At 37.2% G+C, this 16,067-nt stretch overlaps 1 protein-coding gene across 2 annotated transcripts in view; it reads left to right on the top strand.

Annotated features, from left to right (window-relative positions):
- The window catches only part of ZNF385B (zinc finger protein 385B), a 164,285-nt gene that overhangs the window by 22,302 nt on the left and 125,916 nt on the right, over positions 1 to 16,067 (top strand). Inside the window, exon 2 of one of the 2 annotated variants that reach the window (XM_008931072.2) lies at positions 9,813 to 10,115. In XM_008931072.2, coding sequence (XP_008929320.2) covers positions 9,815 to 10,115 — 301 coding nt within the window. In that variant the 5' untranslated portion in view covers positions 9,813 to 9,814. Of the gene's footprint in view, positions 1 to 9,812; positions 10,116 to 16,067 lie in introns of those variants that run through there. The other variant, XM_018071945.1, reaches the window with a different exon arrangement.

A 16,067-nucleotide genomic window follows, 5' to 3' on the forward strand; every position in this document is an offset into this window, starting at 1 on the left:
CTCCATGCCCTTGTGAAAAGCCCCTGTCCAGCTCTTTCGTAGCCCCTTGAGATGCTGGAAGGTGCTCTAAGGTCTCCCCAGGGACTTCTCCAGCCTGAACAAACCCAACTTTCTTAGCCTGGTATCATAGGAAAGGTGCTTCAGTCTTCTAATCATCTTGTGACCCTCCTCTGGACTTTCTCCACCAGGTTCATGTCCTTCTTATGTTGGGGGCCTCAGAGCTGTATGAAACAACAGTTTAATGAAGTGCCATCTACAAGCTGACTTGATTATTAATTTCTTCAGGGCTTCTAGGATAGTTAGTATAGAATATCTATGGAAGTGCAGGGCTTAAAATGTTTATGCAGTTGAATGCTGTTGGAATTGCCAGTGGACCTTTGGTATGAATGTTTTGGGATGCTGAGTATTTTCAAGTGTTTTTTCTTATTAAGTATGATATGCAAATAGTATACTGATTTTATACAAATGAATAATAAAAGGGAATAAACCCAAACAACCTCTCACATGAATTCTTAATTCAGGTACTACTGTTCAGCTTAACTCTAACCTTTACATTTTATGTCTAAAAGTTTATAAAAACCAAATTAGATTAATGCAATAGTATGGTTGCAGTGGCTGGAATGCACAGAAATGAGAAGCGTTTGTCAGCCAGATTTGTATGAGCAAATGCACTCACTCTAATGGGCTCATAATTGAGGGGAGAGCAGCGTGGATTATTTACAGCATGAAAGCAAATGCATAGGCTATTTCTGGATCAGGGTGTAAAATGTCAGCAAAATTAGCAAAAGGCTGGCTTTTTTTTTTAATGAATGGAAGGGTGTATTTTTTTTATGGAATAAGACAGGTATTCAGAATGGATTTTGCAGGCAGGAGTCACTTCAAGCTTGAGGTGAGTGGCAGCTCGAGTTTAGGAGAGGTCTGTGCAGGTCTCTGTATGGGCAGGAGGAATTAGGGAGTGGCTGTATCTTCAATTTCACCAGAGAATTCTGAATTCATTAACAGAACAAAATATGCTTAGTCGTGGTTCCTTTAAACACGGAAAAGGGGAGAAATGAAAGGTTAAATTCAGGTCAATGCTGACTTAACCTCGTCTTTTCCTGGAGGTGGCTTCAAACTAGGTGATGCACTTGCCTATTATGGGCTGTCACTACCAGTTGGATGATTCTCTTATAACTGGATCATAAATCTTAAGTAGTTAATAACAGAAAGCAGGAGTGATGTCCCTTTATGTTTGTACTATAAGGGAACATTGGTTTCAATATCTCTTCTGTTCCAAAAGAGAATCAGTAGTTTACATGGACATTGACAGCCTCTTACAAATGACTAATTGGGGACCATCTTTTTAGGAGCACTTTAGGAGTGACATTGACTGCCACTGATTATGCTTGCAGTTTTCTGTTCTTTATATTCTTAGTGCTGCCAATCAAGCCGATATATCTGGATCTCACACTGTTTCTGAATGTAGCTAGTTCTTTGTTCATGCCCAGCTATTATTTTCACACAATCCTCACACTTCTTGTCCTTGTATCCAAGAGCACTTTCACAGCATTACCAGGCTTTACGCTGAACTAATGGTTTCCGGTGCAACTTATATTCATCTCCTACTATTGTCAGACTTAGGAACAAGACAGCTGTCTACCAGGCCTGACTTTCTGTTGTGACTTCCTTTTATGCTCAGGTGAATTCTTGATATTTTTAAGAAAGGTCGGAAATGATTTTTGCTTCCTGAGACCAACCAAAGATTTATTTACTCTTCAAATGTGATTATGCTCAAGCAAGATAAAACAATAGCTAGGTACAAATACCCTGGAGGAACCTCACATTACATCAGTGGGTTTTGGTCTTTATTTGTACAAGTTCATGCCCTGAACAGGGTTTTTTTTATACAAAATTAAAACAGATGCTTCACTAGAAGTATATTTCATCTTGAACCACTTCTCCAGTTAGTTAAAACCCATTTGCTAAGCAGTTGGTCTTAGGTTATCTTATGTTTTAAGAGATGATTATTAAATGTAGAAAAATAATTTGTTTTTTTTTTTTTTTAAAAAAAACCTATCTTTTGTAGTCCTTTTATTGTTGAAGGCAGGTTCAGACTATATTCTCTACATTATTTTCCCTTTATAGGTCTATTTTCAGCCCTTCTAAGTTGTAAAATCTGTGAAGATCCATCTAATTAAAGTTTTGTGTTATTTAATGTTTTTCTGTGGAGAAATACAAGGAATCCTTTCATTTAAAAGAGTATTTGGATCTAATATTTTGAAAGATAAAAGTAAAAATCCCAGTCTGGAAACTTTGTAGAGCTCTAGAGATTTAAGAATAGTCTTAGAAAATTATCTTAGAAGCGGTATAATTCAATTTATTTATAGACGGTTCCCTGGTCTCAAGGAAGCAGATTGTGAAAGTGGGCAAAATTGGGAATACACATAAGAAAACTCACTTTGCTCCTTTCTACTTTGAAAAATTTAGCTTTTTAAAATTTTGAGGATTTGCTGTTAAAATGCTTTGTAATTTTCACATGTTCAACCTATTAAAAGTATCCTATCTATTTTTTTAACTCTTTTTTTGATGGCTGCTTGACATTTTGGCATGTGTGATGTTTTAATCCTGCCTTTTTCCAGCAAAGAACTCATTTTAAGTCTGTCTATTTTTGTGGCGTGGTTTGTTTTTTTTTGTTTTTCTTCTTCCTGGGTGTTGCTTTAGAAACACAGCATATTTGGGATTTAGGTCTTTAACAGAAAACTAGAATTCCTGGATGAAATAGGATGTAAATATGACCAGATACTGACAATCAGTGATGGTTGGCATGAAATGGACTTCTTCTTTTTATATATATATTTTTTTTTTTTTTTTTTTTTTTATGAGGACACTAGAACACAGACTGGAGCATGTGGTACAGGATTGACTATGCTGCAGATAGCATACTAGGAGTAGCAAATGTGGATATTGGGAATGTTGTGTGGATTTATTCAACAGACTTGATGTTAGATAAAGCTAAGGGAGCTGAGTGCCATTTTTCTAGAAGGTCTGTTGTCTCTAATAGGCTTATGTATGTGTAGGGGAGGACAAATGTCTAAAATGACATAAAAAGCCATGTGTTGGACACCTTGGGCATTTATATATTCTTCTACAATTAGCTAAGAGTACTTAGAGTGCCAGTTCACTTTGAGGTAAGTAGTGGCTTAATGACAGACTGCTGAGTAGAAGGCACCAACTTGTCAAATGGTTCATCAAGCAAAATCATATTATGATAATTCTGGAAAACTATCTGTTCCTCTTGAAGCATAATCCAAGATAGCTGTCTGGACTCCAAACTTGATTAACCTGCTTGGCAGCAGTCTGGTATGTCAGGTGAGGATCTATCTCTTTGGCATATAAGTTGATGTGTAAATAGATTCTTGTATTTTTGTTAATATTAAGATGCCAGAAATCTGTAAGTATGGGGGCAGGAAAGGACCAACCTTATAATCAGAGCTAGCTACAAACATTGGCACGTGCCAATGCAGTCAGTGATAATCTATGTTGAGAGTGATTTCATTTACTCCAGTTCAGCTGAGCTCACAGTATAGTACAGTAGGTCTAATTTTAGGTTTCTTTAACATGGAAATTTTCAAGGCTAGTGTAAAGCAAAGCAAAATACTAGCTACTTGAATGTTTTCAGTTTTCTGAATTACCTTGTACTGAACAGCTAATGTTTGTGTTGTGAAACAACCATCTGTTTTTATAGTTTAAAGAGAGTCTCCTTCAAATGTTAAATACTCTAAAATGTGTTAGTGAAGAGGCTGTCAGCCATTTGTCATACTACACCATTCAAAACTTTTCATGCACAGTGATAGCAAGCTGACTTTCTATTCCTCTTCATATTGATAAACTAGCAGCAAAATAAAAGCTAAAAAATTACTTAGCCTGGTTTGGTCAGTGTACCATGACTGACTGATTATTCTTTACCTGTTCTAAGGAATAAAAATGTGTTTAGTTTCCTGAACCTTCCGGTTTTTACTGTAACTTTGAATTAAAACATTCCATGTATTTTGGGAGCAGAGATGAAAGACATAACACAGAGTTCATCAAATGTGTATGGATGGGTAATAAATACTTTGACAGGTAGAGATGTTGCTGAATATGGTGCCTCCTTGAGGAATTTCAGAACAAGATGAAGATTAAACATGGCAGTTCTCTGTTTTAGTTTGTACTGAAAGAGAGGGGAACACATCTTCTGAAAGAAACAGGTCCCTTAAACATATGGGGGTTTTTCAAGGTTGGCTTCAAAATAGTCTCTAGTGCTTTTTTAACACTGTAGGATACTGCACACAAGGCACTATGCATATGCTGTTCACCGCAGTATCCCAATAGAACTTGTTGCCCAGATGGTGCAAACCATATGCCTCTTGATAGTTTATCTGTGTTTGGGAAATACTGCCTAAAAATATAAGAAAGGTCATAAGACTTCTGAAAAACAGCTCTAGGGAGTTTCTTTTAAATAATACTCTGGAGGTATTCAAGCTGGTTGTTTCCTCTGTTTTTTTTTTTCTTCTCCTTTCTTTTTTGGGGGCGGGGGGAGGAGGGTGTGCATAAATGTTTTATGATAGAGATATGAGGAACTAGGGAATCATACTTGCTCCAGTGCAAGGCTACAGCTCTTAAGGCATGTCCGCAGACTTCACTAGTCCACCTTTCTCCATAGGAGTTGCTTAAGAGGAGTACAGCACTTTTTCTGTCCTTCCCCTCCAGATGTCTCAATGAACTTTTTTGGAAATGTAACAATCTAGAAAGCCACTTGATTTTTATATTTGTTCCTATGTCTTTTGTAACTCATTTTGACTGTTTCCAAAGGCTAAAGGAGAAAATTCTTCTTGCCTATATGCAAGTTGTTAAAATACAGTTTCTATTTTGCTTACCTGGCAAAGATCCACAGAGGAAAGGCAGTCTAATAACATTTCCAGCATCATGGTCCTTTGAAGTATCAACTAATTAGGAATGTGCATTGCAAAAGTTTAGACCAGCACTCAGGAAGAGAATACATTGTGTAACAATCGCTAATTTATCAGGATAACCAAAGCTTATTTCCTTTGAGTAAAGATTTGCATATTCTCACCTACAGCAGTGTACCATATATAATACTTCTTTGCAGCTCCTCTGAAAACACAACTCTGTTTAAAAGTAAATTAGCCAAATTGAAAGGCTAATTTCCTTGAGCTTCAAGTACAAAGATATCCACGCTTAGATTTCTTTGCCAGCTGGAAGAGGCTGAGAAGATGTGGTTTCTGAAATCCTGGGTATCTCATGACACCTAAGAATTTTAATGTGGTGTCATAAATCGCTAACTTATTCTTGCTCCAGTGTTGTTTGCAGAATCTATTCAGATAGATCAGTTCTGTGTACTGTGGAGGAAATGTGATGGAGGGACAGCCTGTTTAGTCTGGTCACAGCTTATATCAAATACCTGAAAAGGTCTTATGCTTGCTTTGCTTCCTCTTACGATTTTGATCAGAATAAAAATGAGTATATCTGGTTTGAATCAGAACTTACTTTTGCAAGAGAAGGATCGATATGGCATAAAATCCCTCTACAGGCTTACATTTTTCTGGATCATTTCAACTGGATATGTGGATGCTCTTCTATGTTTCTTGCTTTTTTCCCCTTTTTTCACATTCTCACCTTTTAATTTTTAATTGGGTCTAATCCTCTTAGTCATTGAGTAAATATAGCTACAGTGATATAGCATTACCTGTGTACTGTGTGTGTCACTGGAGTGTGATTCAGAGAGTCATCTCCTTTTTGTATGGGACATTTTAATTTGTGGATATTGTTATGTATGAGCTGCTGCCAAGACTTGGCTTACACTGTGCTGCATTCTGGTTATACAGAAGTGGGAGCTTGCCGGATTGATCAACTGTATTTTATCCATATGATGCTTTCTATCCTTTCTCCCTTTTAATGAACTCATATTATTGTTTTTAGTCTTAAATCTACTTCTAAATACTTCACAATCTGATCTATAACTATTACTCTAAATTACTTTTTGGTTTTGCAGAATATAATGATCGTGTAACTTCTCTTTATTCTCAGTTCACTGACTGTAGTCTCAGGTAGCTGCTTGTGTTACATGATAACGTTATTGAGCTATGTGTAAACCTGCGGGATGAAATGGCCCTGTTTCATATCTGACTCCTGGCGAGTGAGAACAAGTATCATCTAGAACTCTTCAAAATTTGTCTGCAGCGAAAAGCTCTTTTTGAAAGAAAAAGAAAAAGACACTTGACAGATGTTTGCTTGCATAAATTTGAGAGAATAAGAAAAAGCTCAAGCATTTTGGTTTGTGCATGGGTTTTTTTTGGTTTTGTGGTGTTTTTTTTTTTGGTTGGTTGGTTGGTTTGGTTTTTTTCAATTACAATTTAACATGTGCATACAAGTTTTTTTCATAAAAGTTTAAAGCAGTCACATAGCCTTCTAAAGAAAGGTTACCTTGTACAAGATAAACCACATTCATGGTAAGATTCTTAACACTGACTCAGTGCAGAACTGTACTTGTTCTGTATATTCTAGAACCAGGACATTTCAGTGGAGATTTTCAAAGGTGTATCTTTCCAACCTAAACTTTAAAGAAGAAAGGATGGAGACAAAATTTTGAAAATAATGGAAACTTTCCTTGCATGCAATAACATTTTTATTTTTTGAACAAATACATACACCACAAGAAGTGATCAGTAAAAACTGTGTTACTGTGTGCAAGATGGGCATACTTTAAAACCTCGGTGCATGTTTGCCGCCAACGTTTTCTTTTAAAAAACCTTTAGAAGGGATTGAACAAAGCTTTTCAACACAAATCACTTGCTTTACCAAATGTTCAGGTCTCCAGATCCCAGGAAGATGAGGTCTGGGATTTCTCTGTAGGAACAGGCAGACTTCTGAGGGCTGGCATGGTTGGATCTCTGGCTGCACGTACAGGTTCCCCCCAGGGTTGGACCAGTCAGAGTATGTTGCTGCAAGCCCTCCTATGCCCAGGGTAGGTATTTTTTCAGACATGCTTTGCATCTGCTGCTCCCATCAGTTGTTGGGAAGCCATTGCTGCTTATAATCAGGCCACCTTTTAATTTAGATGCAGAGCTTTAGGCAATGAGGGTTATTTTAAAATTTCAGTTCAGGTTTTCTTAATTCTTAAATTAGTAGCAAGAGATTGCTTCAAGGACTCCTTTGTCCTGTGTATGCAACTAAGATAGCACTTTGTAGTAAAAGTGAGTTTATAATTATTTCGTTTGTTAAAACAAAAATGAAACTTGGGCAGTGATTTCTTTTTATTTGTTTGAAGGTTAATTTCCTTTCTAGACTGGCAGCTGGGATGCCTAAGGGTGCAGGCGCAGTGTGTGAGTCCTTGCTGCGCTCTGTTGTTCCTTCTGGGTGTGTCCATACTAAAAACAATTGTGGTGACGTCAGGAGTACACTTTTGAGGCAGATGTTCTGATTTTCCACACTTCCCCTGCTTTGATTCATATTTGAACATTCTCAGACTTTACCAAGGTTTCTTTCCTTTGGAAGACAGTGAACCAAATCACGCAGTCCAGGAGTGTCTGTATCTCATGCTGCAGTGATAATGTGCTAATGCAGTACCAGGCTGGTGCTTTCCAAAATAAGCCCCCTTGGAAAGGCTTTGTTGCTGTTTCAGGTACTCAACAGCAGCTGTCTGCTCCAGCAGTCTGCCTTCTGGTCCACACAGCTTCCTAATGCAGATGTTTGCCTCTGCCAATTTTCAATGTATCCAAATCAACTGAGTTTCATTAAGAAGTTTTAGATAGTTGAAATAATTACTGAATTATATTTTGAATTAGTTTCTTTCTGCAAGCAAACTTAAGAGGTTTCTGACAAGCCAGGATTCTTTAATGTTACCAATTTTATCATTATATAATTATGTTTTTATGTACAACTTGTAAAATCATGTAATATGAGAATAATTTTGTTTCAAAATCTTTTACTTCAGAGAACAAAACCTATAACAGTGCTGTTGAAATAAAAATTTACAGAAAACAAAGGCAGTAGGAGAGGCTGTTTATGGTATAAAAATACATTAAAAAGTAACAAATACCAAAGCCCTAAGCAGATTAAATTTTCAGATGAAAATGTCATCTTAGCTCAGCTGAGTCAAGGATCTTGGTTGCTGGCCTTGAAATATGATACTTAAGCTTAAATGATTTAGTGTGACAGTCTCTAGCTTAGGTTTTCAGGATCACCAGTATTTTGTTTTTAAAAGCAATTAGGTACCTGTACTCTACAATTATTTTTAATAATTATTTTTATTTGATGTGATGTATATCTTAATGTATTGTTTATATTTTTTTGTTTGTTTGATGATAGAGCTGTCAGGTGTATGAAACAAATACATGACTATGAACTCAGAATACTTGGTCAGTGAATTGTATCTGAGGAGGAATCTGTACAAATACTAAAATGTTAAACATGGGCTAGAGTTAGGAATGTGATGAGATGCTTTATCCCACCATATAAATGACTTGGACTTATTTCTGAAGTTTTTTCCATTTACATACCTGTGCCAGAGAATGAAGCAGACTTTCTCTTGGTATATGACCTGGTATATGACCTGGATAATGAGAGGAGTATTCAAGTGTTGCTTGTGAATACTACAGTTGTTTTGGGGAGGATTGCTAGCACTGCTTGTGGTTTCATTGTTTGCATCTCTCATTGTTCCTGCCTAACAGGGTGGTAGGTGTACACAAAGTTCTGTGCTGCTCTGGTTCCCAGGCTGAAAAAGGGACCTTGCGTTTGAAGGCTTTTGCTTTTGAAAACTGAATACGTGTGCACTCTTGCCTGGAAAGAACTGCTCTTCTGTGCAGCTCCCTGAGACAGCCTTTGGCCCTCCAGAGTATTTGGGTAGTAGAGGAAAAGAATAAAGTGTAGACAGCAAGTTGTATATCTAAGAAAACAAAAATATTTTCTATATGAGTTACCCTGGACCCCTTTATAAAGAGCTGTGCCTCTCCCCTCCTCCCCACCTTTTCTTATCTGCAGATTTAGCAGCATACCTTAAATGGAATACACACCTTCCCCACATTTATATAAAAAACTGTTCTTTTTGCAGCTTGATTCATTTATCACGATGAGGTTTTTATTCTCTAGGGTAAATTAATATTTCAGGCTCTTGGATTGTTGTTCAGGGACTATCATTTACCATGTATTTATGTAGCTCCCACAAAACTAACTTCTAGCTGGTGTTTTTCTGTACAATAGTTTGAATTGTGAAGGTATTGATGGACTCCTATAGATAATACACAATGCTTGTATGAAGGCTGAAGATTTGGGTATATGTAAAAGTGGAAAGCATTCATTGGTCTCATTAAAACAGTCTGCTGTCTTCCACTGTTTCTGTAACGTCTCTTGTTGGTATCCTTTTTGCTGAATAGTTGTATTTAAGGCAGTGGGTACTGCTATGGGCACTGGAAAGTAAAAAGCTCTGGAACCAGTGTTTAGTAAAGCAGAAGAAATGTATTTGAAAATAATCTTAACCTCTGCTAGAGATGCAATAATAAATCTACTTTAAAATAGAGAGCTTGCAGAACAAAATAATGAGTTGTTGCAAGATGCTGTGCACAGACTGTGATATATTGCCAACTTATTATTTCTGAGCTCTGTGGTGTGTCAAAAATGCATGTATTTCTATATTAAGCAACACCTCTGCAGTTTGGAAGCTTATTTGTTAGAACTGGTCTTTGGCTCATGCTGTGTAGCATTTTAAAAAAGAAACACAGTTTTAATAGTAAGGATTAGTTGTCTTCTAGTAACACTTTAGTCTCTTTGCTCTGTAGGTATGAAGCATCCATTAACTTCTGACCACGTCTTTGAAGATGGGATTATGAATCAACCAGCTGTTCTACGGGTCTTGGAAGAAAAAGGACTGAGGAATGACAGACAGGATTATCAATTAAGTAAAGAAAAAAAGAAGATACTGTTTTCCTTCTGTGAAGTGTGCAATATACAGCTGAACTCTGCAGCTCAAGCTCAAGTTCATTACAATGGGAAGTCTCACCTGAAAAGAGTGAAGCAGCTAAATAATGGAAAACTCCCTACAAGTACAGCTCCTGGCACTTTGTTTGCAAGTACAAGCACAGGTACATAATTAGTTTGAGATGTTGGATTTTGGTCCAGAATTCTGAGGAAGCTTTTAAGATCTACCTTCCCCACCCAACATAAGCATTAAACTTAATATAGATTAATACTAGTAGTTAATAACATTTTACCATGTTCAGAATTGCTGGTGTATTTCTCTTCCTGTGAGGCCAGTTGTATTGAGGCAATATTGCACTAATGTGTGATTAATTACTGTGTTGTACCCTGAGATATGGTCTATTTAAAAGTAACTGTTGTGGATCCAAATAGTTACAAATTTTATCATCTGCTTTTGTTCCCAAAATAATGTTCTGGAGGGATGCTGTGTGTAGAGGAGAAACTTTTAAAAGGAATCTAGTAGTAGGAAGATGGAGGAGGAGAGCTGGAATTTACAGGCCTGGCCCTTTCATTATTCCTACTTTCAGTTGTCAGGGTTTTAATTACTCTTATTCACGAAATCAGTTAGGTTGGAAAAGACCTCTAAGTGAGAAGTAATTTAAAATAAGACCTTTTACTTACTGGGCAAAACAAAGGTCCCAAATGCTTGGTCAAAATGCATTTAGCATGCATAATGTAAAGAGAAAAAGCACATAATGTGTTTTTCTGGGTTTTATTTATTTATTTATTTTATTTCACATAGCTATTCTGAGAAAAATATAATGGATCTCAAATCTTCATAGAAGAGTTTTCTGTATTGTATTAAAGATTTTCTAATTATTATTAACCACATGAGGGCATTTGCCTTGGGTTCTTTTGTTTTGTATAGAAACAGTCAAACTTCATTAAAGGATCTAGCTTTTTGTTATTTCTGATTTTGATTCTTGTTAACTGAATTTGACTTATTTTGATGTCTGTAGTGTTCTTTTGTTTGATTTAGAACTAAGTAGTGTAAGGGTATCATAGTGTAAAGCCTGTGGTCCATAAGATTAAATTCCTATTCAACAACATCTAGATCAATTAATTGTGTGCATTCTTAAAGTAGATTAATTAAGATTCCTCTGTGTGCTGATAGAAAACATTTTCAATGTTTGCATTATACATTTTTGTTGCTTTTTGTTAGCTGAATCTCCTCATCTGATGTCTTTGGTGTCATTCCTGGGGATCACAGCTGATGCTCTGGCACCACTGCTTAAAGAAAGCTCAGAATACATTTGTGTTTGCTGAAGCACATGCTTTGGAGTTACTGTATAGCTTAGGAGTTGAAATTCATGTTTCTTTGTGCTTTGTTCACCTATCTCTATAGTAGGCTATATCCTAGTTATGTCCTAGTTACGCTGGTCTATCCAGTGCATGTTGAAATAGGCATTCTGTTTTCTTCATAGCTGAAGGATGGTGTGTTCATAGCATTTAAAAGAAAGAAATGCCTTGTATAAACAGTTTATTATTATTATGATTATGTAGATGATTTAATATACTGCTTAAGAACTAGTAGGAGAATAAGATTTACTGAAATGTAGTTCTCAAAGAACACTTTACAAAAATAAGTAGAAATTAATTTTCTTATAAATTGACATTATCCAGGCTCAGTTTTAATCCATGTCCTCTGGAGTGTTATTACTGCTTGTAGTGGAAGTCTTCCTTCCCCATTTCTTCAGCTACCATTGTGAACAGAGGTAATTGTGCAGATGGTAAGAGAGCAATTATATTAATCTCACCTCACCAGTGAACAGACTTTATTCTACATACCAAGGAAGTAAATAGCCCCCCTCAGACTTCACTGTTATAACTCCCTACCCTTTTAACAAACCAACTAATGAACAGCTCAGCACACCTCAGGAAACTTTTTGCAAAGGTTCCTGCTAATGTAAGGTTGGAGTTTTCCACTGTGTTCATAAGATGAATGTGAAATTAATAATATTCCCACTGGAAGATAAGGTGACTGTAAAATACACATGACTTAAATTTTCATTGCCAGTACAGAAACCAAGATTACAGACCTGCCAGAACTGTCTTGATCCTGTGTGACAGAATTGATCTGTGCACCATCCCTGACACCAGACTCCTTGACTCTTGGTGGACTTTTTTCTAAATGGAGATGACACAAAGGAGTCACGAGACATATTTTCATATTCATTCTCTTTGGAGGTCCTCTCTGGGACAGGTGGCCCCAGGTTGTTATAAAATATCCTTTTAATTTTTGACTACCACTATGTTTTACAGCTATAACCTCGATTTGTTGCTCATAACTTTCAGTAATTGGTAACAGTCATTGTTGTACCACTATTGGAGTGTGTCGTGGGTTGACCTTTATTAAGATTTGATAATGGTGTAATTCCAGGTCCTTGCAATAATACTCTACAGTGTATAGATGAGGGGCTTTTATGTATTTAAAGTCTAAATATCTTTTTAGAGATAAGTTTAAAGTTACTTCTCTATATTTAGAGTAAAGGTATAATGGTCACAGGATTTAAAAAGATATTTAGCAAAATATTTTTCTGAAGAACTTACTCTATTTTTAGTTTATTTTGGCTCACTACATGGTTACTGAAATACAGTAATTGCTATTGTATCTCTACCTGCAATTTAAATTACTTCATAGCAAGTAAAATAAAGTTCTAGAGCTGCTTTCCTTTATGTTGCCAAATCCAAGAAATTAATTGACTACATTAGGCGACTTTGGTGATTCGATCCATTCATTGAACTCCTTTTCTTTACATCGGTGTTGAAAATTATGTGTTTGAAAAAGAGTATTCTACTTAGACAGTATATATTGCACATGGTGTTAAAGCCTTCACTATTGCTTATGTTAGCAATTGTTCATTACCAGTCATATGCATCATGTCTTACTGCAGCTCAAGCTGAAGTTTGTCAGCAATGCCATTTTCAGGAATCATCCCTACCCTTGTGACAGGCATAAGTGATGTATGGATGGGCTGTTGCCAGAAAAAAAAGGAATGTAAGAGAGAATGTGTGTTTGCTTTTGCAGATTAAATTGGTAATTTTTTTCAGTTATTTCCTATAAGGAAAAAGGAAAATAAAGGATGGTTTCCTGCAGCCTTGGGGAAATGTATTTTGGAGTGAGCTTGTTGAAAACTTTTCGTCAGCAGGTCTTGCTGGAGCCTGAAGCGGCAATCTCGTGGAGCAGGTCACAGCTGTGTGGGGTACCTGAAACCCCACCTGCCACAGCTAAAAACAGGGGCTCAAGTATCCGCTCCTCAGAGGGGCCGGAACCACTTTGGAGAATGTGGTACAAACTTGGCTAATTGCTAAATCAAGACTGTTCGCTTCCCTTCTTCTGAGAGACAGCTAATGAATTAATTATTCAGGAAATGAAGACAGGAGGGAGGCAGTATTTTGGAGGCTGGGAAGGCAGCGGGAGTGCGGGATCGCAAGGCTTCCACGAGATGGTGCTGCAGCCCGGGCCATGGAGCGACGAGCCGCGGCTGCTGCCTCTGGGGCTCGCTTGAGTCTCGTTTGTTAACCGAGGTATCTATAGGGATAACTGCGAGTGATTTGCTGATATATGCAAATATATGTGGGCACTTTTGTGGATGACTTCGTTTCATTCCTTCCCGTTCTCCTTTGGAGGGGACACCGATTTTGCTCCACGAATTCTCTTTACTTGTTCCCTGGTATCTCCTGGTGAATCTCCTGATTCTCTCTCCTTTGCCCCCGTGCTAACATGGGAATGGTTGGTATAGTTTTAAGTGGACTAGAAATAACCTATTGAAGTCCAAATTTTACAGATCCTGGAAACGGGTAGTTTCATTTTTGCTGCATAAAGTGTCCAAATTTACAAGTGGGCACAGCAGAATCACTTTTTCCTGGATCCTGGGCTATTTTAAAGACCAGATGTGCTTTAGGGCCCAGGTGGCACTCCTTTAATGCCAGTGTGAAGGTCTTGCTGGAGGTTTGGCTGGAGGTGTGATTGGGACGTCAGTGCATTGTGGTAGCAGCTCTGTGTTTTTGCTCTTGCAATCTCTGACCTTGCAAGACAGTTTTGGAAATGCAGTACCCAATACCATTCTTTGTAGGGAACAGTCCTACAAGTTAATGTGTTAACCCTGCGGTACTGAGGAAATAAGTGCAGGATGATTTCCTGGGAGATAATAAACACACAGTTGTGTGATCTAGTTCACAGCAATGACAGCCAGAGATTTGTTAATATAGCCAAATAAATAAATAAATAAATTACTAGACTTCGGTTGTGTTTGTGAATTAAATCGGGTCTCAAAAAGGGCCTGGTAGTGGAATGGAGAAGGTAAAACAGTAGTCTTGGGCATGGGAGGAGAATGAGGGAGAACAGAGAAGGCAGGATTTCTTTCCCTTTTGGCAATAGAAATTAGAACTTCTTTGCCTCCTTGTGCAATGCCATATAATAATAATACCATTTGGAAGTCTAGGCACCCTAGCAAGTCAATAGAGGCAGGGAGGCTTACAATTGATAGCTCAGAATTATATTTCATAGGATCCATGGACTGTATAGCTAACCTGCATATTAGCTTTCCAAATTAAATATATAGAGATAGAAAGTGTGAATAGTGTCTTCAGCCAAAAGGTAAAAATGACTATGGGTAGATGTTGAGAAATTATACTGAAAATATTCCAGATAGCTTTAAATCTACATCTCCACTTTTGGCCTCGTGCGTACAAGGAAGACTTTTTTTAAAATGAAACTGTGAAAGAAATTAGCTTGCCAGATGACTAGGTCAGTGCAGGATTAAATGATGGGTGGTCATAACAGAACGAAACTGCAGTGCATTGTTCTGATTTCAGTGGAGCTTTTTCTTGGTTATTGGAAGAAGAATCTAATCCTAAATGCAGGTCTTTGTATATAGGTTTGAATCCTTAACTGATCCAAGACTAGCTTTCTGACAGGTAGCTTAGTTGTCATCTAAGACTGCTTTGTGCCAATGTGATGGAGAACAGAATTTTTTCTTAGTTTGATCTAGGTCCTCAATTCCTTCTCAATGTTTGTCTTTCATTAATCTAAAACAAGAACAAGAACAATCTGATTTTTATTGCAGATCTTTATAAACTATTCTACCACGTGCTCAGAGAGAGGGTAAGCAGCAATCAAAAGTATCTTGAAAATGTTTGTGAGCTGAGTCCTATTAAATGCATGCATTCATAGCTATGGAATTAGTGCACAAGTCTGTAGAGAAGAGGAGAAGAAGGATAGTAGAAAGCACTGTGGTCTTACTCTTTTTTCTGTGTTATGCCAAAACCTTAGGCTTGTAGGTCAGCACTTGTTCTGCCCTCCATGTCTGCTGCCTACAGCCCAACCTTTTGGAAAGCAGTTTCAAGGCGCTGTTGTGAGGGCACAAAGTGGAGCAAGTCCTCATCACTTCTCCTCTCTTTACCCCTGGAGAGGGAGGTTGCTCCACACTTTGCTATTCTACTCTAAGTAAAATCCATTTTTCTTTTGTAAAAGATTAGACTCTTGCTAAAAAGCAAAACTGTTACTTTCTCCAATATAATACCAATGATAACAAAAAGAGTTATGTGCATGGAATGCAACTTAGCTTAGTGGGCTATTGAGAAACTATTAGTATTTCACTTCTCTCTACAGGGTATGTTGACTTCTTTTCTTATTCAGTGGTCTGTTGAGTAGGATTGGATTTGGTAGATTGTACCACGTTCTTTGTGTCATTTGAGTCTCTTCCCCCTTTTACATAAGAAATAGGTGATACTACATAAGTTAACATTTTTCTTACAATATGAAATGTATTTATAAGTGAATGCTATTTTTCTTTCACAGAAGTCATGATAGAATCATAGAGTATGCTGAGTTCAAAAGGGACCCATCAGGATCATTATTAGCTGCTCTGAAATTAGGGGGATTTATTCTATTTTGATGTGCTTGGTACTCCTTACAAAATGTTGATGATGAGAGTTAATATCAAGGGCCAGAGCTGATATTAAAGTTGTTTTCTTATTTGTCAGTTATTACACACTGTATCCATAATACTTGGCTCTGCATTTGAGTAGCTGCACTGAGAAAGTAATGGTAA

The sequence above is a fragment of the Manacus vitellinus genome, unplaced genomic scaffold (assembly GCF_001715985.3).
Source record: "Manacus vitellinus isolate BGI_N305 unplaced genomic scaffold, ASM171598v3 scaffold_20_pilon, whole genome shotgun sequence".
Lineage (NCBI taxonomy): Eukaryota > Metazoa > Chordata > Aves > Passeriformes > Pipridae > Manacus > Manacus vitellinus.